Source organism: Lytechinus variegatus, chromosome 4 (assembly GCF_018143015.1).
Source record: "Lytechinus variegatus isolate NC3 chromosome 4, Lvar_3.0, whole genome shotgun sequence".
Lineage (NCBI taxonomy): Eukaryota > Metazoa > Echinodermata > Echinoidea > Temnopleuroida > Toxopneustidae > Lytechinus > Lytechinus variegatus.
Genome location: NC_054743.1, coordinates 27,577,335 through 27,600,125, shown reverse-complemented (window position 1 = coordinate 27,600,125; position 22,791 = coordinate 27,577,335). Strand labels below are relative to the sequence as shown.

Sequence of the window (22,791 nt, the reverse complement as noted above, 5' to 3'; positions counted from 1 at the left end):
GTCTTGCAATTAATTATAAATTTGTTATTTATTGCTGACCTGCTTTTTGCAACAACTAGTGTAATCTGATTTTCCACAGCTAAAATTCATGATTGATATTAGAATTGAAGCAGAAAATTTGTGATCAACTGCATATATTTTCTTGCAAAACCCCCTAAAGCTGTATTCTATGAAAATTCTTATGAACTATTCATTTCAAAATACTTCAATATCCTTGACAGTTTTGCGATGGTTACCATGGATACTGTGATTCTTTTGTTATCTAGGATCGAGTGGATAGCATTGGATTCTGCCATTCTGGGTCTCGCTTCATCAGCGGCAGTAAAGATGGTACGGCCAGGGTGTGGCGATATGAGAGGCAAGGCTGGAAGAGCATCCTCCTCAACATGAATTTGAGATTACCAGGGTAGGTTGTGATTCTAGGGACAGTGATTTTCCATTTTACCAGTAAATGAAACAGAAATTCCGTTTGGTTATACTATTCATGTAAAAACTCATGGAATTCACCCTTGCAAAACAGAATTTAGGTGTTCGCTGTGTACATTTTCAGTGACAAAACGGAATTTCCATTTTTAGATGAAGTTGAAGTGGAATTACAGATCAAGTTGAAATGGAATTACAGATTTTCAGGAACGGAAAAGACTATTTTTGAAATGGAAATCACTGTCTCTATAATTCAAATCATGTGATGAAGATTATGTTGAATATCTTACTGATGATGATGATTGCAATAGTAGTGCCAATGATAATGATGATTATTATGATTGCCATGCAAATGATAATAATAATAATGAAGATTGTAAGAACTGTAGTGATGAAGGAAAAGAAGAAGACACAAAGCCGAGATGGCTATCTTTGCCTATCATCAATGTATACCCTGTATAAATTCTGAATGGATAATCTCATCACATGACAGGTGGAATTAATTTTTTTTTTAACTACCAATTTGTCTTTTGAATGTGAAAAAAATCAAAGAACTTTGATAATAAATGATGAATATGAGGATAATAAATAATGAATAAAGATAGTAATGAAAACTACAGAAGATAAAAAGTGAGTGAATAGATGAATTGAAAATGAAATGATGAAAATTATAATGAAAATTTAAAAAATGAGAATTCTTTTTAAAGTTTTTGAGTGGGATTTGTTATTCAATTGAGTTTGTTGTTTCAATTCCCTCTTCTCAGTTCCAAAGCACCAGGTCTTGACGAGGGCAACAAGATAGTGAAACATCGGGTAACAATGGTTGGATGGGATAAGAATGATTACTACGTGGTCACTGCCGTCAATGATCACTCCTTGCGCGTCTGGAACTCCAACAATGGCAAACTGGTCTATGAGCTATATGTGAGTAAAGTAGCTATTTCCCAGGCTCTACTTCTTAGCTGGCCCTATGCTTTATAACCATTTGTATGAAGCCCTGAGTACTGCATGCATGATATGAAAAGTTCACAGTCCTGTATTATGCAAGCATTTCCGAATCCTGTGTGTATTTTGTGCCCTTATTGTGTTTTTCCTCCAGCCCATTAATCCTATGAGATGGTTTGACAACTATGAACTACACTAAATCAACATTTGATATTGTTTACTATATTTTTTTACTCTTTTTCATTATTTGGTAGTACATTTGTTACTTGTATGTGTATTATTTCTTATGATACTTAAAATTAAGTGTTTCCTTGAAAATATGTACGCTGTGATGAATGTCTACCAAACTCACAATTTTTTTTTTAACTTTCTATTTGTTTCTACTGTAGGGTCACACAGATGAGGTATACGTCCTAGAAGGTCACCCTAAAGATGTTAGGATATTCCTGAGTGGGGGTCACGATGGTCTTATCTTCCTATGGGATCTGACCACTGGTCAACAGCTCTACCGGTTTCTCAATACGGTAAGTTAGTCTATCGTGGATATTGCTTTTTTTTTCTTGTTTCTCTGAATTCATTCAGGATTTTAATGGTATCCTAAATTTGCAACCTTTATATTCTATTAGCAGCGCTCTTTATCTATGACCATTTATCTGTATCTTTTTCCATTTAAGTCATGAAATTTTGTTTCCTTTTCTTGGGAGACCCCCTCCCCCTTCCTCCCAATACAACTCTGAACGACATGATTAATCAGAGCTGCCAAGTAGTACGGATTTTCAGTATTTAGTACTGAAAAACAAGAAGAATACTGATGGTTTCATGCAAAATACTGATTTCTCAAGTTTCAGTTTTATGTGTTGTCCTATGGTATTTCTTTGAAAATACTGATTTCCTCGCCAAAATACTGATTTTCAGCTTTAAAAATGCTGAAATGTTCTTGTTCAGGTTGGCAGCTCTGATTAATATTACATAAAAATGACTCCATCTATGTTTTATATCCTCATCGCTCTTTATAGGTGAGTTTTTCACTTTCATTAATTTGTATATTTGCCAATCTTGTTTCTTCAGATTGAGGGCCAGGGGTACGGGTCTATCTACGACTGCAAGTTCTCACCGACCGGAGAGCAGTTTGTAGCCACTGATTCACATGGTCATTTCAGCATCTTTGGCATGGGCTCAAGCAAACCTTACGACAAGGTCAGTTCTCACAACCATAATTCTCACTTTTGTTTGAAACAGGGGTGTGAAAGTTTAGCTTTTTATCTCATTTCAGCTATTTTTTTTTACCGTCAGCATATTTTCAGCAGTTTGTGTACTTTGTCTGTATGAAAGAATATTGTGTTTTAGCCATTTCAGCCACATGTATTTGTGGTCACCCACACTACTGGTTAGGCTTTCCTGTATTTTGTATGACACGAGTCACTTTTGTGTTTATTTGATCTATGATAAAAGAAGAAAAGCATATTCTCTGAAGTAATTAACAAGGCAAAGAAACTGCACCAAAAATAAATAAAAATTGGCGCTATATAAATTCCTGTTATCATTATTAAAAATTTATTTACAATTCTGCTTTAAAACATTCCTTTCTAAGAATGAATTTAGCTTCCCCCCCTTATTACTAATACATTGAAATACAATTAATTTAATTTTGATATAGTTGATGAGAAATTATGTTCAATAAATTTCTCTATATAGGTTCCCAGAGAGCAGTTCTTCCACACCGACTACCGCCCTCTAGTCCGTGATGCCAATAATTACGTCCTTGATGAACAGACGCAACAGGCACCCCACCTCATGCCCCCGCCCTTCTTGGTTGATATCGATGGGAACCCCCACCCCCCTAGGTACCAGAGGCTTGTTCCAGGACGAGAGAACTGCACTGACAACGCACTGGTTCCCCAGATTGGTGTGGCTGAAAATGGTTAGTTGAGATCACAAGACACTGTAGTTTTACTGTATTGACATAGATTTTTATACATTAGCTATTTTTGTAGTTTTTGTATCGATATAATTTTTAATATATTAGATATTTTTTGTAGTTTTTTTACATTCATGTCTGTGTAAGAGATTTATGATATAATTTATTTCAGGGGGTGGCTTCCTAAATCTGTTTGTATTAAAGTTATGCACAATTTTAAAATGACTGGTGATCCTTTCTTGTGTTAAATGAGATACTAGTACCCCATATTTTCCATGTTTGAACATTAAGGTAAAGACTGGGGTATTAACAATATTAAATTTAAGAATTATACAATCACTGGAGACCTTTAAATCCAAACTGAAATCTTATCTTTTCTAACAGTATTAGTTATTGGCACTTTGACACTCATCCAAACTTTCTCATTCTTTCTTTTCTTGTGCGCCTCGGAATAGAATATTTCTAGATAGATGGCGCTATATAAATGCCTATTATTATTATTAATATGAGAGAAATATGATAATAAGTTATAAAAATCTTATGTGATGTATTTTCCAATTATTATGCTATAATACGTGCTATTCCCTTCTTTCAGGTAATAACGAAGTGATTGGGGAAGGAGAGATGAGGGAGCCGGAGCCTCTGAACGAGGAGAACGAGGCCAATCAAGCCGCTAGTCTCCTGGATGAACTGATTCATCGGATGCAGCAGGAGCAGGATGAGGAGAGGGGGGAGCCCCAGCAGGAGGGCCCTCGTACTCCTGGTAGATCAGGTATAGTGAAGACAAGCTTTCAACAGTTGGTCTATATAAATGTGTCAGAGCAAGGCTCTAGTTCAAGACATAGGTTACCATTACAGTGGTCTTATTAAGAAAATCTTGGGTTCCGTTTCATAAAGACATGTTGTAATAGCAAATGCACAATCTTTATGACAAATTCACTGTCAGCCAATAAGATTTAAGGATTTCTGTAGTTTTCAACTGTTATTGTAAATTTGTTATTACATAAAGTTTTATGAAACAGACCCCTGCACATTTGTGAGTTGTATTAAGTATTTTTCTTAACCCTAAAAAGACTTGGGGGGCTGATTCAGCCCCCCCCCTCGACATTTTTCGTGATAAATCTGCCGCGCGAAATTTTTTGACCGCGTCGCTCACTGACTTTTTACTTTTAAGTCTCACGCAACTTTTGAGATCAAAATTGTGACCCCCGGGTACGCGGTTCCAAAATTACTCAAAAAAGTGAATTTGTGTACAAATCCAATGCAAATAGTGTTCTTAGCCAAAATTCATAAATGTATCATTATTTTTCCTTTTACTGCTTAAAATCAGTTACTTTTATCTTTTTATGGTCAAAATAAAGTCCCCGACAATTTCCATCGAAAAAACAATAAAAAACAAATAGTCGAAAAACAAAGAAATACATAAGAAATTTAGAAAACAATAGAATACATAAGAAAATAAAAGTGATTTTGAAATTTTTTTAAAATCAATTTGATCAGATGCCTATCTAGAGTATATGAAACAAAAATAAGCATTTCAGGGGCATTATTTTATTAATTAGAGCAAACTTGTGATTTTATGCATAAATTAGCATAATTAATGATACATGACATTTTTTGAAGAATTTGATGTTATAGTTTTGTAGATAATGGCATGGGTAACGCGTGTGCCAATTTTCGTTGTGATCATAAGGGGGGGGGCTGAATCAGCCCCCCCCCCCAGTCTTCTTAGGCGTCGAAACAGCCCAGTCTATTTTTGGTTAAGGATAAACTTACTCCCCCTTAGGTTGATGAGAATTAAGCCTTATACAAGTCTAATAAAATTAAGGATTTAACAAATAATTTATTACAGTTTGGTGATATCCAAAGTATGTGTTAAAGTGCCTATGTATGACATTAATATATTGCATTCTTAACAAAGTAGAATTATGGAAAATGTTTGGATTGAGGCAGAAAGATTCCAATGTTTCATGTAAATGTAGGTATGATTAGTATGAAAAATTCAGTTGCTTTCCTCCATCTATTCATAGCAAATGGTCCGCTATCCCCGTCTATGTCCCCAAGAGGATTAAGGAGAGCAGGAGAGATAGAGGGTGTCCGTCAGGCCACCGGAAACGTTCCTGTCAGCCAGCGGGCATCCCAGGCGGAACTGCTGTCGTTCAAAACAAGGATGGTTGTGCCGGCATTGTCGTATGCTGTGGCGAGGTAAGCTGATTAAAGGACAAGTCCACCCCAACAAAACCTTGATTTGGATAAAAAGAGAAAAAATCAACAAGCATAACACTGAAAATTTCATCAAAATCGGATGTAAAATAAGAAAGTTATGGCATTTTAAAATTTTGCTTATTTTCAACAAAATAGTTATATGAACGAGCCAGTTACATCAAAATGAGAGAGTTGATGACATCACTCACTATTTCTTTTGTATTTTATTATATGAAATATGAAATATTTTGATTTTCTTGTCATTGTCATGTGAAATGAAGTTTCATTCCTCCCTTAACATGTGGAATTCCATTATTTTAACATTTTGTGCTTCAGGCAAGGAGGTCCTAATCGTCAAATTCGTAAAAATTGAATTATTGTATAATTCAAACAATAAAAAACAAAAGAAATAGTGAGTGACATCATCGACTCATTTGGATGTAACTGGCTCGTTCATTTAACTATTTTGTTGAAAATAAGTGAAACTTTGAAATGTCATAACTTTCTTATTTTACATCTGATTTTGATGAAATCTTCAGCATTGTGCCTGTCTGATTTTTCTCTTTTGATTCAAATCAACATTTTTCTGAGGTGGACTTGACCTTTAATATTGTATCATCTATTTGTGTATATGGGACACATCCGGGGCCTGTCTTACTTACAATGAATTACAACTGATCCAATAAACCTTTAAATACAAGGAATTCCATCAATGTCATAATTTTTTTCGACTGGAATTGTAATGTCCTTTGTACACAAAGAGAAGTACAATGAATGTATGAATACATAACATATATAGAAAATATATTTAAGAAATATGTTGTTTAGATGTCGACGTTGCTGGCTTTCCATAGTTGTGGTTGATTGGATTAATCGTAACTCTTCTTAAGACAGGGCCCTGGTCACATGATCTGCAAAGAGAATCCAGCTGTAGCTAGCAATAACTATATCCCAGCGAAACAAATTTCAGAGGGAATATTAAAGAGATATATATATATATAATATATATATATACTGATAATAATGTGTTACGGTGTATGAGTTCGACCCTTGTGGTGATTGTGTCCCTTCTAAAATTTTGAGCTTGGGATTTGGCATACATATTTGGCTTGGATGGAGATGTGTGCAACACTTTTTATGATTGATTTTGACGTTAATGTTTTATTTGAGCCAGACAATATAATGCTATTTGTAGCTCAGGTGTTTTATAGACGAATAAATGTTTTCCTTGTTATTATCAAAGGCCCCATTTACTTTGATTTTTTTTAGGTTCCGGGAAGAGTTTCGGAGAAAGCTAGATGAGGAAGCGTCCGGGCGGTTCAAGGCAGAAAGGAAAAAGAAGGTGATGCCCTCTCCAGTTGAAACGGTGAGTCTATCGAAATACATGAACTACCCAATGCATGAAAATATTACAACTTGTGATATGGACTAAAAAGAATATAGACGTATCTTTTCAGGGAAGTGCCACAATATAGGGGTTGGATATACATACATTTGCCTCTTTCCAATATTTCAATGTGGGGGTTTGATAATTATATTAATGTAGTATTGTCAGATTGCTTGCTATGTGTAGAGGTAGTGGCAGAGTTGTCAACTCTTTTTTTTTCATGATTTTTTTTTATTTGTTTTGGCTAAAATATTGAAGGTTTTATTGAAGTTTCCATAACTGTATTACCTTACTTGATTTTTTGCAAGAAAGGTGCAAGGTTTTGTCACAAAATCATGCCTCTTAAGCTTAGTGAATCCTCCAGCCATGGGATACATTTCATAAATGACTTAGAATTATAGTAACTTGGCCATTCTTGTATAACTACCATGGTAAGGGGGCTCAACAGCCAATCAAAATCAAAGTTTCCATCATGGTAAATCGTAAGTATGTGAAACAGGCCCCTGTTTGGAATGTAGGCATCCTTGTATGAGGGAGAATCTAATCTATGAAGTTTGGTTACACAAGAAACATTAAATGTTTTTAACTACACATTTGACCTTGCAGACTGATTCTGGCGACTCTTACGAGAGACTGAGGAGAAGGAAGAAACCAAAGAAGACGGCAAACCACAACTACAGGACCAGAGCCAACCAGGATGGGACTCCCCTCCAGGAGGGTATTGGGATGGAGGAGGAGAGAAGGAGGAGAATGAGGGTGGAGGAAATGGTAGCTGATGAAGGCGATGATACACTCACTGATGTGGATGAGGTAAGGTTAGGGAAGGCGGAGGTGGGGGTGGGGAATAAAGGGGGGAGGAGGGGTGGGGAGGAGGAATGATGGTAGATAGAGAGGTCTGAGGGTTGAGGAAGTTGTGAAAGGAGATGAAAGGGATGATACACTCACTGATGTAGATGAGGTATGGTTTAGGGAATGAGAAGAGGGGGGAGGGCTGGAGAAGGGGGGGGGGGAGAGAGAGAGAGGATGTGGTGGCAAAAACGAAAGGCAAAAGGTAGAAGTGAAGGGAACAGAGGATAGGGAAACTGGAAATATATTGAGTGTAAGTCTGTATTTATTTAGAGACCATTTTCACAAGCTCTTTGTTCTCTATTGAAATGATGTGTAGAAAGAGCAATGCATTGCATCATAAAATGTGTAGATTAGAGATATTGCCTGGATATCAGCTTGAAAAACTTACCAAACAATTGAGGTATTCCTTTTATCTTTTAGCCTGCAGATGAAGGAGCAATGACTGGAGCAGAGACGTCTGAGGAGGAGGTTGAATGGCGTAGTACAAGTGAACATGAAAGGTGAGACAGAAACGATGTTATAACTGTATTCAGCTATCCAACATAAGGCCAATTCCATTAAACAATAAACCTTTTTGTACTCTAGACACCCAGACACCCATTTCTTTTTTTTTCTATTCTTACTTTCAATTTACAGACTGCTCAAGGCTCAAGCCATAATAAATAATAACTAGAAAACAGAGACATTTCACTCCAGGAAGGTTCTGCATGAAGGGGATCAGATGTGACCTTATTATAAATCTACCTGACCCAATATTTTCTGTAATTCCCAGTGTTTATTATCAGACAAGGACAGTCAGCTTTGTCATCCATGACATATATATCCCTAATGTCATTGTTAAAATTAGTATCGTTGATATTGTTATGGTTATGATGATGATGATGTGGAATTTCCCTCCAGTCTACAAAGAGCAGATGAATTGAAACAAGAGAGAGAGTGTGAGAGATGATGATAATCGTGATGATGAGGATGACGATGATGATGACGATGATGGTAATGACATTGACAGTGATGACAGTGGTGGTGATGATGATGATACTGGTGATGCTGACAGTGTTGACAATGCTGATGGTAATTATGAACTAGATAGCATTTCCCATTGCATCATTCCCCAGTAGAAAAGGAATTTCAAGTAAGGTAATATGTTTCTGGAAACATCTGATATGTGATACATACTGGGGTTCAAGATAATTCAAAAATTGAATACATAAATCTTTTTCAGTGAATCCAGTGAGTATTCTGATTGGACGGCTGATGCGGGCATCAACCTCCAACCACCAAAGAAGAAGACAAGAAGGAGAGAAATGCCCTGGGAGTCTGGAGGGGAGTCTAGCTCTTCCCCCATGAAGACTCCATCAGCAACCCCAGTGAAATCAAAGAGGAAAAGAAGGGTAAGATCCTAATCATTCGACTGGCATTCTACTCAAAAGAACTGACATAGAAAAGATGTAAATGTAAAATAAAGTGTAGCTGTAACTCCATTGCAAACCTTGAGAAAACAGTTAGTGATATTAGCTCGCTATGTTACAAGTGCCCAGGTTGGATTTCTTGTCTTTCATTCATATTAGGCACACTTTGAATTATTAGAACTTCTGTACCTAAATTTTGAATGACCTGTACCATAACTTGTCAAATGTTTCTTTTGCTCAAGCTGTTGTGTGAATCAATCACGCTGGTGACAAGACATGGAAGGATTTCCCCTTGCGTCATCAAGGTGGTTGGGAACTTTTTGATAAATAGTTGATGTAGTTATTATGTTTTGAGTATATTTCCATCTGTTCTGTTTTCTTGTGATAACTTTAGATAATTTGACAGAACATCTTCAACCTTTAACTAGCTCACTTATTTTGTCAGTCTTTGCGGTATTGAGTTCACAGAATTCATACCTGAAAATGCCTGAATAATATTAGTATCAATAACTTGTAAATTACCATAGTCATTAATCCTGTGAGTTTCTTATTTCAGCCCCCGAAGGCCCTTATCGATGACATGGAGATGGACGATGCAGAACCGATGGCGGAACTTCCAGAGGAGATGAAGCCTCCTCTCTGGATCACCGACGCTACCCCAAGGCGCACCCCCTACGTGCCTCAGATGGGGGATGAGGTGATGTACTTTCGGCAGGGTCATGAGGCGTATGTTGCCGCAGTCAAGAAGAGGAAGGTATACCACATAGAACCCAAGAAACAGCATTGGACCAAAATTAATCTCAGGGTGAGTTGGATTTATGCTTTGGTATGGTGTTTGTTGAGAGAAAGAGGGGGGGGGGGTGGGGAGAGGTATGAGGAAACAGGAAGGAGGGGAGGTTGAGGTTGAAGGAAAGGGAGAGGGGAAGTTGGAGGAGGAGAAGGTGTAGTGGGAGTAGAGGGTAGGTGTAGAGAAGGAAAGGTGAGGTGGAGGGGAGTAGGGGGACGGTTGTGGGAGAGGGAATGTTTAGGAGGAGGAGAGGGTAGGTGGAGGTACAGGAGTAGGAGGAGGAAAGGATGAGGTGGATAGAGAGGAGAGGGGAAGATGAGGTTGAAGGAAAGGGAAAGGGGAAGTTGGAGGAGGAGGTAAGGGAGGAGAAGGTGTAGTGGGAGAAGAGGGTAGGTGTGGATAAGGAAAGATGAGGTGGAGGGGAGTAGGGGAAGGGTGGTGGGAGAGGGAATGCTTAGTTGGAGGAGGGGAGGATGAAGTGGAAGGAGAGAGGAGAGGGGAAGTTGGAGGAGGATTTACGGGAGGAGGAGTTGTAGTGGGTGCAGAGGGTGGGAAGGAAAAGGAGAGCGGATGAGAGGGCAAGGTGGGAGGGAGAACGGGAGTAGGGGATGGGGACAGGAATGCAGAGGTGCCAACTAGTACTCATTTTCAGTATTTAGTGCTGAAAAATGAGAAGAATACTGATGGTTTCATGCAATATACTGCTTTCTAAGTTTCAGTTTTCTATGTTCCATGGTATTTCTTCGGAAATACTGATTTCCTCACCAAAATACTGATTTTCTACTTTTAAAATACTGAAATTCTCTTGTTCAATTTGGCAGCTCTGGGAATGGGAGGAGGAATGAGAAGGGGAGGGGAAGTGAGGAGGAGGGGGACTGGGGAAGGGAGAGGAAGATGTTGAGCCTGTAGCATAATAGTATGGTAATAGATTTGACAATGGTAATCATGATGATGACCATGACGATGACTGATGATGAACGCCATGAATAGATGATGATTGAAATAATGATAGTAGTATTTGTAGGAAACTCAGCCAATGTATCAAATAATCTCCATTTCTTGCTTCTTTTATTTTCAGGACCATGAGTTAGTACGTGTGATGGGTATCAAGTACCAGGTCGGACCCCCTACACTGTGTGGGCTGAAACTTGCTTTCATGGACCCAGAGACAAGGAAATCAACCGGAGGGAGCTTCTCCATCAAGTAAATAATAGTTTTTTTTCTGTCTTCCATCCATTTAGGAAGAAAATTATATGCAGACTGGAACACATTCACACTCAAACAAACAAAATGAAACCAATAACATGCCAATAACAAGTTGGGTTTTTTTTAGGGTAGGGCCACTTTTGTATAGGGTTAGATTATATGATCAAGCATAAATGATTAAAATTAAAAAGGATAGAAAAATCCCAAAGCCAATGAGAAGTACGTTGAGGCCAGTCAATAGGACATTTAAGTCAATTGCTTTGGTGGCCTTTTGGATTACTTCAAACCCTGTCATAAAAAGTTTGATGAAACAATGTCACATTTATTGTAATTAATAAATGAAGAATAGGTATTGCCATTTCGAAGCTTGTGTTCATTTTTGTTATGTCAAAGATCATGATGATTTGATGCCATTAAAAATGACTGTGTTTGGAAGGAAATTGTATCAATGAAAATCAGATTGGTTCTGAAATTATAGGCCTTCATATTCCCTTATATCTCTTTCCAAATTAAAGTTCTTTCTGAAATATATCCATTCCATTTATTCATAAATTCTCTCTTTTTTGTTTTGTTGAAGGTGTTACAATTTCATTTCCTGCCACTAGTGAACATGTGTAGAACACTCAATGGCCAAGAGCCTGAATTCATTGTATTTTCTTAATATGTAACTGCATTCCATTATTTCTGTTACCTCACAGATACCATGACATGCCGGATGTCATTGATTTCCTAGTCCTCCGTCAACACTTTGACCAATCAGTCGCCATGAAGTGGAAGCTGAAAGATCGCTTCAGGGCGATGATCGATGATGCCTGGTGGCAGGGGACTATCGTTGCACATAGTCCGCTCGACCCAGAACATCCTGATAGTCTGTTCCAGTGTTACCTTGTAGAGTAAGTCACCATATGCATTTTGTATCAATCTGCACGAATCCTGAATGTATTTCTTTATTTTTGCTTTGTATTCATTCTTTTTTTTTGTATAATTTTTTCATTGCTAAAAGCTTTGTAGAATCAACAACTTTTTAAGAGAAATAGCTTTAGATAATTCCATAGTCACCGGCCTTTGGCACCTTAGCGACAGTCTGAGATGCTTTTGGTTGCATCTTTGTACAAGAACCCTCTCATGGGAGTTCCTTATCTCATACTCCTATTCATGCATAGAAAATCAATAAAGGTTGGGGAAAAGCTTTTTTTGATAATCTCTGCTAAATCAAACTACTCCTTTTCCATTAAATGCAATATAATTTTCAAAGATTTTTTTTCATTTTCAGCTGGGATAACGGAGAATGTGAGCGAATGAGTCCATGGGATCTTGAGCAGATCGACGAGGAGAGTGAGTATCGTACTTCATTTATTCTATTATATTTAGTTCATTGCTTCTTTAATTATTCAAATGATGATTACTATCGTTGTTTATTCCTACTTGAAACCTGCCTATAAAAAACATTTAATGGAGACAACAAAGTGGGCCTTAATGAAGATTTAAATATATATTGTTGGTATGTGGGATGAATGCATACCAATTGAAAGTACATGTATTTCTATTCTGATCTTAGAGACCTGTACCTGTTAACACTAGGACCGTGCCAATAACAAGTTGGTTTTTTAATATGTGTATAATTCAGTACTTACATGTTTAAAGGCAATCTGCATTTTTCATGAACATGATACACATGTACCAGTCATAAACCATACACATATATATATAATATATGTATATTATATATTACAAATAAATTATGAAGACTTTACCTGTCTCATACTATCGGTGATCATGTTTTGCATATTCATGTATCACAATACATGTATTGTTTCTCTGGGGAAATAGACTTAAATTTGATTACTTTATTTCAATGTTCTCACACTCTTCATCGTTTTAGATATGCCAGATAATAAAGGAGGCAGTATACCTGTAACAGACGATGAGCTGTTTGCCAGGCTTTATGTTCCAGGTCCAGGGGAGTGGGGAGATATAGACAGGGATACTTGCTGTGATAGACTACTCAAATGCTTACAACAGGTAAGATAACAGGGTCCCTGTCTTACAAAGAGTTACGATTGATATGATGTCAAATATATGGAAGCGCCATGGTGTAGCGGTTCTGACTCTCGCCTTGTAATCAGAGGGTCGTGTGTTCGAATCCCACCATGGCCTAGCGCCGCTTTGACAAGGCGTCAATCCACACTTTGCCACTCTCACCCAGGTGCTAATTGGGTACCGGTAGGAAACAACCGTCATTGTGGTTGGTTTAGCAAGTTTGCGCCTAACAGGCTGCTTGGAATGCTATGAATCCAGTGACCGTGTAATAATGATTGTGAAGCGCTTTGAACAGTCATAGATTGATAAAGCGCTATATAAATGCCAATTATTATTATTATTATTAAATCCATCAATGTCATCATTTTTTCTACAGGAAATTTCCACATTGTCCTTTGTAAACTAAAAGAAGCACTCTGAATTTTCAAGAAAAGAATAAATGTAGGAATACAGAAAACATTTTGAACAAACATTCATTTTAGATGTTGACATTGTTGACTTTCCATAGCTGTTGTTGATGCGAATCAATCACGACTCCTTGTAAGATGGAGCCCAGGCCTTTATACCTCATATAATATAAAGAGATTGATTCCGATTTTGATGATAATTGACTCAATGTTTTAAGTGCTGAATTATGTTAGCCCATCTTAAGCATGTCTACCATGATTTGGCTTTAAGGAATTCCTACCTACTGGGTACCCACTTAATACACCAGAGAGGAGGGTGAGAAATGTAGATAAAACGCCTTTGCCAAAGGATACCGTTGCAACGTGGGATTTGAACTCGGACGTTCAAGAGACTTATCAGAGTCAAGACACCTCTAATGATGTCAGATGACTATTCAAGAGGGGAACATGTCTTTGAATTATATTGTAATATATTAGTCATAATGGGCCATGTGCAGTGTCTTTTCTCTTCAGTGTCAATGCCTTGGGGGGCATTGTGGTCTAGTGGTTACAACTCGTCTTTCAAATAGAGGGTTTAGGGTTCAAATCCCAGCCATGGCTTCTTTTTTTTTCAGCAAGAAATTTATCCATGTTATGCTGCACACAGCCCAGTTGAGGTGAATGGGTACTTGGCAGGATTTGATTCCTTGAATGCACAGAGCACTGTAAGGCAGCTCGAGCTGAAGCTGGGGTAATAATGATATCAGTGCACCATGGAATAGAATATTTCTAGGTAGATGGTGCTATGTAAATGCCTATTGTTATTCATTATGTTTATTCTAGGTAATGGAGCTTCGTATTGCGGAGCAATTCAACACCCCGGTGGACCTGAGCCGTTACCCCTTGTATGCCTCCATGGTGCCTTACCCTACAGACCTCAGCACCATCATGCGCCGCCTGGAGCGCCGGTTCTACCGCCGTATCACCGCGCTCCAGTGGGAGGTCAGGAAACTGGAGCAGAACGCCCTCCTGTTCAACGAGAAGGACAGCATCATCGTCCAGTGGGCCGAGACTCTGGTCAAGATTCTTATGGAGGTCATCAAGTGAGTATGGAGGAATTTCAGGAATAAAGTGGATGATCATGATGATAAATGATGATGATGGTGGTGATGATGAGGAGGATGAAGATGATGATGATGATGGTGGTGGTGATGATGATGATATGATGATGATGATGATGATGATGATGATGATGATGATGATGATGATGATGATGATGATGATGATGATGGTGATGGTGATGGTGATGGTGATGATGATGATGATGATGATGATGATGATGATGATGATGAAGATGATGATAAGATGAAGATGGTGATAGTGATGATGATAATTGTAATGACAGTGATTATGATTCTGATTATAATTCTGGTGACGTTGTTCGTTTCAATCGATTCAATCTCATCATTTCTCATTCAACAGGGACGATCACTGCGACGATGCCATGGACATCTACAACCGCATCACAAAGGATAGTGATGTTGATGTCTGCGTGGATGACTCTCATTCTGGGAGTGAGGATAAACGTGGCAGATCAAAAGGCAAGAAGGTAAGAATTTTGTCATTTTAATTTTCTAATTCTAATAAGAGTCCACAGGGAAAAATAAGAGGAAAAACTAGCATAGGCATCATATCACTACATGATAGCTATCCCCTTGGCCTAATCAGTGGTTAACAGCAACAAGATATTCTTAAGTGAAGTTATGAAAGCCTCAGATGCATAAGATGAAATACTGCATATATCGATCCATTAAACAATTCACAAATACATGTAGGTTTCATTTGCAAAATGCAATGAATATTAATTTAGTCCAGTACAGATTCATTTTGATTTATTGAATTGATCAAAGTTCAAAGAGGTCCACTGCTCAAAAATCATAAACAGTAATGATGAATACATTACTTTTGATTTTACTAGGAATAATGATGAATGAAATGAATAAAATGAATGAATTATACCATAATTATTATCCATTTTCTTAGGGATCGCCATCCAAGAAGCAGAAGCGTAAGAACCGTGCCTGCTATAACTCCAAGGCATGGGTAGAGGAATGTAAGACACTCATCAAAGACATGTGGGATTGCCATGACTCGGAGCCATTCAGGACACCGGTTGATGAAAGGGCTTATCCTGTAAGTACATTCTGACAGAGGTCACAAGAAATGATTATTATAGGTGCCAGCTTCTCCTTAAGTTCAATATCCCTTTTCATTTTCATATTTGACTATTTTTGGTAAAGAATAGGGAGTTATCCTGATAAAGGAGATGATATATTAAATTATTAATCTCTTATATTCAGCTAATATTTTTTTTAAACTTTTGTGGGGGTTCACTAACTTTTTAGCACCACTGTATATGCATGATATTTTATGCACCCTAATCATAAATATTTGATATTTTTCACTATTGCCCCGTCATGCAGGAGTATAGAGAAATTATTGACCACCCGATGGATCTGTCAACAATCAAACAACAGTTTGCCAGCGGGAGTTACCGGGATCCTATGGACCTTGGTAAAGACATCAGGCTGATGTTCACCAACGCCAAGAGCTTCACTCCAAACAAAAAATCAAGAGTAAGTCAGAGTGTTGTGTGTTTATAGTTAATGGAGGAATAAAACCAAAGTGGTATAAAATGTTGGTGAGATAAATAAGAGGGGGGTGTCCAGTGAAAGTTGAACAAAATCAGACCAATAATGAGGATGTTTTTATTATCTAATGTTGCAAAAAGTTTTCTTATAATTCGAGGGGAATTGAAATTTATTTGAATTTAAATGTGAGAGTCAAAAGGGGCCTAAGCTTTCGATCCTAGCAGAATCTTCATCGGAGGCAAAATGACAAACATATAAAGTGGAACAACCATGATATAGACCACAAACATCCAACAGCAACACTAGAAACAAGGAGACAAAAGGGGCATTAGTGAGAAGAGATGACCAATCAGGTTAATGAAGGGGAAGAAAGAAAAGGAGTAGGCAGACACAAAGGGAAGTAGGTGTGAGTAAGGCCAAAGAAAGACCTCAAGCCAAATTTAAATGTGACAATTTGCCAATCTCTGCCAATCAGATGGCACTATTTCAGAAGCTTGTAACTTGCAATCAATTAAAAGGTTTGATGATGTTGGAGTCCAGAATTTCAGTCTCCCTAATCGATTTTGATTGGTATATGTGAATAGCATATTAGGAGCTTCTCACCCCCCCCCCCCCGTATATGACAATCTTGCTCATCTTGGTCAATGTTACTCTCCTTTTTTTACAAATGACCCAAATCTCACTTGTGTATCATTTTTTAAAATAATTTTCTAGATTTATGGCATGACCCTGAGGTTGTCGGCTGTCTTTGAAGAACACTTCTTGAAGATAATCGGCAACTATCGCTCAGCCCTCAAGTACGAGAAGCAGGTCAAGACTGGCTTGAAAAAGTAGGTTAGATATGGACATACTTGACACACAGTGTAATTCTGTTTTTTTTGTTTTTTAATATAAACGAATGGTATATATTTGTGTAGGATATGTGTGAAACGTTCCCACATAAAGTTTGTTGACCATCCTACTCCATGTGGCGTGGTTGTGTTAGAATGTGAATAGTGGTTGATTGATGTGTTTCATCCAGAAAATAACGTGACCTACTAGGGCGATTCCATGCTAGAAAAATTAGCAAATTTTACAACATTTTTCAACCTGCTGTCCAAACGAACAAAGAACTCCAATTTGCTTTGTGCTAATTTTAAAGTACTACTGGGTAGACATGCAAAAAACTGACAACCAACAAAAATGTGTTGTCCACAGGTGAATTAGAGCTTGAAATGTTGCGTGTCGTACGGGACATTTCTGCGTCCCGTATGACACATAACATTTTCACCTATAATTAACTCATAATCAAATTTTTTGTGTTGGTTATTAGTTTTTCACATGACTACCCGCTATAGCTTTATCATTGACAAAAAAGAATATTTTATTGCCCAATCATTCGGCTAGGAAACTAGAAATTGTTATCAAAATGTCCCGTACAACACATATGGAATCGCCCACTAGGGAATTATGGGAATGAAGAAGCAGCCAGGGGACTAGTCTATACCAGGGGCCTGTTTCATAAAATCTGTTATGACAACAAATTTGCAATAACATTAACAAGCTACTGACATCCCTTAATCTGATTGGCTGTTAGTAAATTTGTTATAGAAATTGTTCATGCATTATTATAACAAGTCTTTATGAAAAAACAGAACCTATGGTATTTGGTCATTACCAATGGGGCCCGATGCCGAAAGAGCTGCAATTAATCGCAAGTCAAAATATCACGCATAAGTCCCAAATGTGCACATTTGATTGGCTAAAAATCCAGTTGTGTTTGATCGCAACTCCTTCTGCAAATGGCCCCAGATCACTTCTAAAGGGTTATTATCTTGGGTGCTTTTACAAAAGTCTGTGCTGAGCTTTGTAGCAGGAATGTTGCTCAGTGTCTTTCGCACTGGTTTCCTGGATGCCCCATTGTTCTGTCTGTGTTGAAATTGGTGGATTGGAGAGGAATGAAGTTGAGCAGGATGTCTGCTTGAATGACATGGATCAAGTCATTTTTTAAGGTGCCTTCTTAACTGTATTTCTGAGGAACCACTTAAAAACTCTGGTTTAACCCCACTCTCATTGATCATTGATGATTGGGTAAATATTGATTTTCTTTTTCATCCCAGGAGGAAGCAAATGCTGTCTAGTCCGGAGGATCGCCACAAATCACCGCAGAAGCGCCACGTCAGGCGGTTGAAGGTCAAAAGGTCTCTGACAACGGGTCACTCCATGGACGGCGATGACGACGCCAGCGACATCGACGCCCCCGGCCCCTCTGTCATCCAGAGACGATTGGCAAGGTCTACCAAGAAGAGAAGGAAAGAGGAGAGCGAGGAAGAGGAGGAGGAGGATAAGGACAAGCCAGGACCAAGTGGTTGTCATGGCAACACTTCCCGGGTAACTCATAAAAAGCAGCTGAATGGTTTCGGTCAAGATGAAGATGATTCCGATACCGATATTGGTGAGTAGTTAACTGAATTGTTCAGACTTCCCAGCCATCTTGATATTTGGAAATAATCAGTCTAGACCATTACAATCTCTCATTTCAAAGGGATTTTACTATTTTTTTAAATTTAATGGATGTTTGCATGGTAAAAGCAGTTTCCTATTAGAGAGCAGGATCATTGAACTATATATCAGTTAAAAAGCTTCAACGTCCTTTGACAGACTAGCCAACCAGTACCAAAATACGGCAGTACGTTTTTTGGGGGTTTTTTTTCATGAAATGAAAATTTAAATCGTAATTTATTGAGAAAACTTATCTCTATATATCTTTATTTCATAAAACGTACACAAATATGGTTATTAGATCAATGTAATTTCAGGTAACTTGTCTTTTTTTCAATCATTTTGTTAAAACCAGGGTGAGATATACACATGTTTCAATGTTTTTTTTTTTTTTCATCTGCAAGAGCAGTGCGCATTCTAGCTTGCATGCAGCTTGAGCGCCGCGATGAGCGAAAGCGCCACACATTTTATTATCAAATACACTTTTTTGGGGGAAAAAATACAGTTTTTAATATCACAGAATACAATTTTTCATTCCCAGAGGTTGGCAGGTCTGCTTTGATCAAGTAACAGTGTAGCCAAGAAGACCTGATGGCTTTAACTTTAGAAGCGGGTTGTGTTAGGCAACCACTTCTGGTCAATATCTAGCCTTCCCTTGTAGATGATAGACACACATAAGAAGAATACTTTCAACCTTCCTGTTGAATACTTGACCTTGGTGTCTTGTCATTAAATTTATTTCAAGCTACTGTACTATTGAATATTATTGGATTGGCATTATTTGACTACAATGTTACTTGAGCAATTACAATTTTGCTTTCTTGCTTCCTTCTGTGCAGAACCTCAAGCTAATGTGAAATTAAAAGCAGTTCCGAACAAACAATCAAAGGCTGAATCCAAGGGTGGAAAGAAAGGCGGGAAAGGAAAGGCAAAGGGAAAGAAACCTTCTGCCAAGCCAGTCATCAAGGAAGAAGTAGAAGAGGAAGAAGAGTTGGAGGAGGAGGTGGAAGAAGAAGATTCCGGTGAAGAAACCGAGATCGAGGAACAGAATGTAAAGAAGGAAAAGGAAGATGATGATACTGAGGTGGAAGAGGAAGAAGAAGAGGAGGTTGGGGTAGAAGAATCAGGAGAAGAAGACTCCGAAGATGAGGAGGAAGAAGAAGAGGAGGAGGACGAAGAAGAGGAGGAGGAGGAGGAGGAAGAAGAGGCAGAGGAAGAGCCTGTCAGAAAGACAAGGTTAAGATGTAAGTGGAATTGCAGATTCAAATTAATATTTTTCAAAAGCGAAAGTATGACAAACAGTATAATAACCTTACCATGCTTATTTTCCTTAGAAACAAATACATGTAGTTCTTGTTGGTAGAGTCATCAGAATCATCTTTGTCTATTGGGACTTGAAGAAAATGGCTTTGCTTTAATGCAACATAATCTTAGTTTTCCAATTTTCCAATAACCTCCTTTTATTATTGATTTTTTTAATTGACTGTATCTTTCGTTTTATAGATCTCCTGTGGCCTAACTTATAGATTGCACTTTTTAAAAATAATCTTAATTTTGATCATAGAAGACATTAAAGACAAATTGGTTTATCACCATGTCCGCAATTTGTCCCATTGGCCCAAATCAATCAAATATTGAAAAAAGAATTGTATGTACATTTGAACTGGACTATTGAAAGTCTTATTAGGTCTATTGATTTCATAGATATTGTACTATCAAGCCAGGTATATAGGAAATTAATTCCAACACATATTTTTGCCAGCCACAAAACAAAAATTACCACCATCGCCCCCATTAACACCACCACCATTATCATCATCACGACTATCATCATCGGCATCAATACCACCACCACTATCACCATTATTAACTCTCTGCTATTGGAAATATGTTTGATGAAACAGGGCCCTTAATCTTAAAAAGCTTTTTTTTCAATTACAGCAAGGACAAACTTAACCAATGGCTACGGTTCAAGACAGAAGAAGGTAGATGCCTCCAATAGTGAAGGGGAGGATAAAGAGGAGGAAGAAGAGGAAGATGGCGATGGTGGCGATAGTGAACACAGCAACTACGAAGCTGGCTCTGACATCAACTCTAACGAGGAATCCGAATCATCAACAGAGGAAAGCGAGAGCGAAAGTTCCGATTCAGACATTGATAGCCATTACAAAACTAGGCGGAGGACCAAAGGTAGAACTAAAAAACCCACGAAAAGAAGTAAAAGAGGGCAAAAAATTGGCAAGAAGCGAAAAGCAAAATCAAAACACTCGTCGCGTGTGTCGCCGAAGAAGCGTTCCAAGGTGGATTACAGCGACGAAGACGACGTTTACGTGCCCTCGCACAAGGTGAAGTTTCAGACGGAGAGACGGACACGGAACCAAGGCAGGCACATGCAGTATTATGGGGACTTTGATGAAAGTGATAATCAGAGCGACAATCAAAGCGATAACCAGAGCTTCAATCAGAGTGAGGAGGAGGAGGAGGAGGATGGAAAGAGCGTTTCCAGTCGTGGAAGAGTCAGAAAACTGACGGCAAGGGCACGTGCGCGATTGCTCGGAACATGACACAAACACGAGATGCTGCAACCGAATCCAGCATGTTTTCAGGGATGTTCACAATCTTAAGTACTTCAATTCATTCTGTTGAATAGGCACAATGATGAAAGGTATCATCTATAATGAGTATGATTAACAAAGAGACAACATTGTATCAAAATTACAGAATCAGGGCTGTATATCTAAGATTGATTTCCAAGTCTATTCTGGAATTGTATCTTTATGTCACAAAATCTGCGTACACGGTATCTTTATCTGTCAGACTATGCTTTTAATAGTTGATTTCAAATTGCTTTAAAAATGACTTTTAGTTCATGAATGCATGTTGCATTTTCTCAATTCCATAGGGTAACTATTAACTCAAATAAAAGGAGTGCATTATGTTTTTCTTTTTGAAAGAAAAAGACAAAATTCATTGTTACAGAAATTGGAAATGTAATTGCCCATTGTGTTTTATACATTGGGGTCTAAAATTGTGATACGTGTGTGCAAAATCCTTCATATGCACATGTCAAATGCTGCAATTTAAGATATGTTTTGAACTGGATTACATAACTAAGTGAATGAGAATGGTTGATCAACAAGTGGAATTTCTAGCTTGAATGTTAAAAAGTGTGAAAGATCGAGAGGGAGAGAGACAACTTTATAGGTGTGCGACAAACAAATTCAAATTTTCTTGATAACTCAACATTCCTTTATTCCATCGCAGTTTAGTAGCACTGTTTGGATACAGGTTTTTAAATTTTGTTTCTTTGTTTGGAAGTAAATTTGGGAGAAAATAACATTATTTTGATATCAATTGCTTGTTCTGGAGCTGTACACCCATGGATGAAAGAAAATTTAATCGAGTTTTGACAACAAAAGGGGGAAAAACAGTTAAGAAGCAATTATCTCTGACAGGGTTACTGTTTCAGAGCTGCCAAGTAGTAGGGATTTTCAGTATTTAGTACTGAAAAATGAGAAGAATACTGGTGGTTATATGCAGAATACTGATTTCTCAAGTTTCAGTTTTATGTGTTGTCCTATGGTATTTATTTGAAAATACTGATTTCCTCGCCAAAATACTGGTTTTCAGCTTTAATAATTCTGAAATGTTCTTGTTCAGGTTGGCAGCTCTTCTGTTTTCAATTTCCTTCACTCTCTGTTGTATGAATTTTCATTGAAAGAATCTGTGATTTAGTTTTGTCGCAAACTGAAAGATGAGGAACTTAACTGTTATGGGATAAAGAATAAAGGTTGGGATTTAGTTTATATAAGAAAGAAAGAAACTTGGCCATATTTAGGCAGGAGATGTGATATATTCCAATGAAACTGATATTGTCATTGACTGAGAAATTTTGTTAATAAGAGATTAGAGTGTAAGCTCAATTTCTCTTTGTTTTTGATTTGACACAGGATATGGTCGTTGTATGCAAAGAGTGCATTCATGTAGTTTGCCATCATGAGCTCAAATAGAGGGGGCTGTCAGCCTTCTTGTTGATAACCATTAAAGGGTGCATTTATATCTTATTTTTCAAGGCACAATGAGTGTTTTAAAATGCAGATTCTA

General features: G+C 37.8%; 1 protein-coding gene across 1 annotated transcript in view; it reads left to right on the top strand.

Annotated features, from left to right (window-relative positions):
* Positions 1-22,229, top strand: part of LOC121413748 (bromodomain and WD repeat-containing protein 3-like) — a 35,136-nt gene extending 12,907 nt beyond the window's left edge. Inside the window, exons 12-35 of the mRNA XM_041606676.1 lie at positions 267-406; positions 1,188-1,347; positions 1,758-1,892; positions 2,437-2,565; positions 3,064-3,289; positions 3,882-4,058; positions 5,317-5,491; positions 6,761-6,857; positions 7,485-7,688; positions 8,148-8,227; positions 8,950-9,118; positions 9,693-9,941; positions 11,002-11,126; positions 11,828-12,022; positions 12,403-12,464; positions 13,012-13,151; positions 14,399-14,658; positions 15,038-15,164; positions 15,599-15,748; positions 16,039-16,191; positions 16,921-17,036; positions 18,306-18,640; positions 19,527-19,931; positions 20,629-22,229. Of these exons, the coding sequence (XP_041462610.1) occupies positions 267-406; positions 1,188-1,347; positions 1,758-1,892; positions 2,437-2,565; positions 3,064-3,289; positions 3,882-4,058; positions 5,317-5,491; positions 6,761-6,857; positions 7,485-7,688; positions 8,148-8,227; positions 8,950-9,118; positions 9,693-9,941; positions 11,002-11,126; positions 11,828-12,022; positions 12,403-12,464; positions 13,012-13,151; positions 14,399-14,658; positions 15,038-15,164; positions 15,599-15,748; positions 16,039-16,191; positions 16,921-17,036; positions 18,306-18,640; positions 19,527-19,931; positions 20,629-21,251 (4,632 nt within the window). The 3' untranslated portion in view covers positions 21,252-22,229. The remainder of the gene's footprint in view (positions 1-266; positions 407-1,187; positions 1,348-1,757; positions 1,893-2,436; positions 2,566-3,063; positions 3,290-3,881; positions 4,059-5,316; positions 5,492-6,760; positions 6,858-7,484; positions 7,689-8,147; positions 8,228-8,949; positions 9,119-9,692; positions 9,942-11,001; positions 11,127-11,827; positions 12,023-12,402; positions 12,465-13,011; positions 13,152-14,398; positions 14,659-15,037; positions 15,165-15,598; positions 15,749-16,038; positions 16,192-16,920; positions 17,037-18,305; positions 18,641-19,526; positions 19,932-20,628) is intronic.
* The last annotated feature ends 562 nt before the right edge of the window (positions 22,230-22,791 follow it).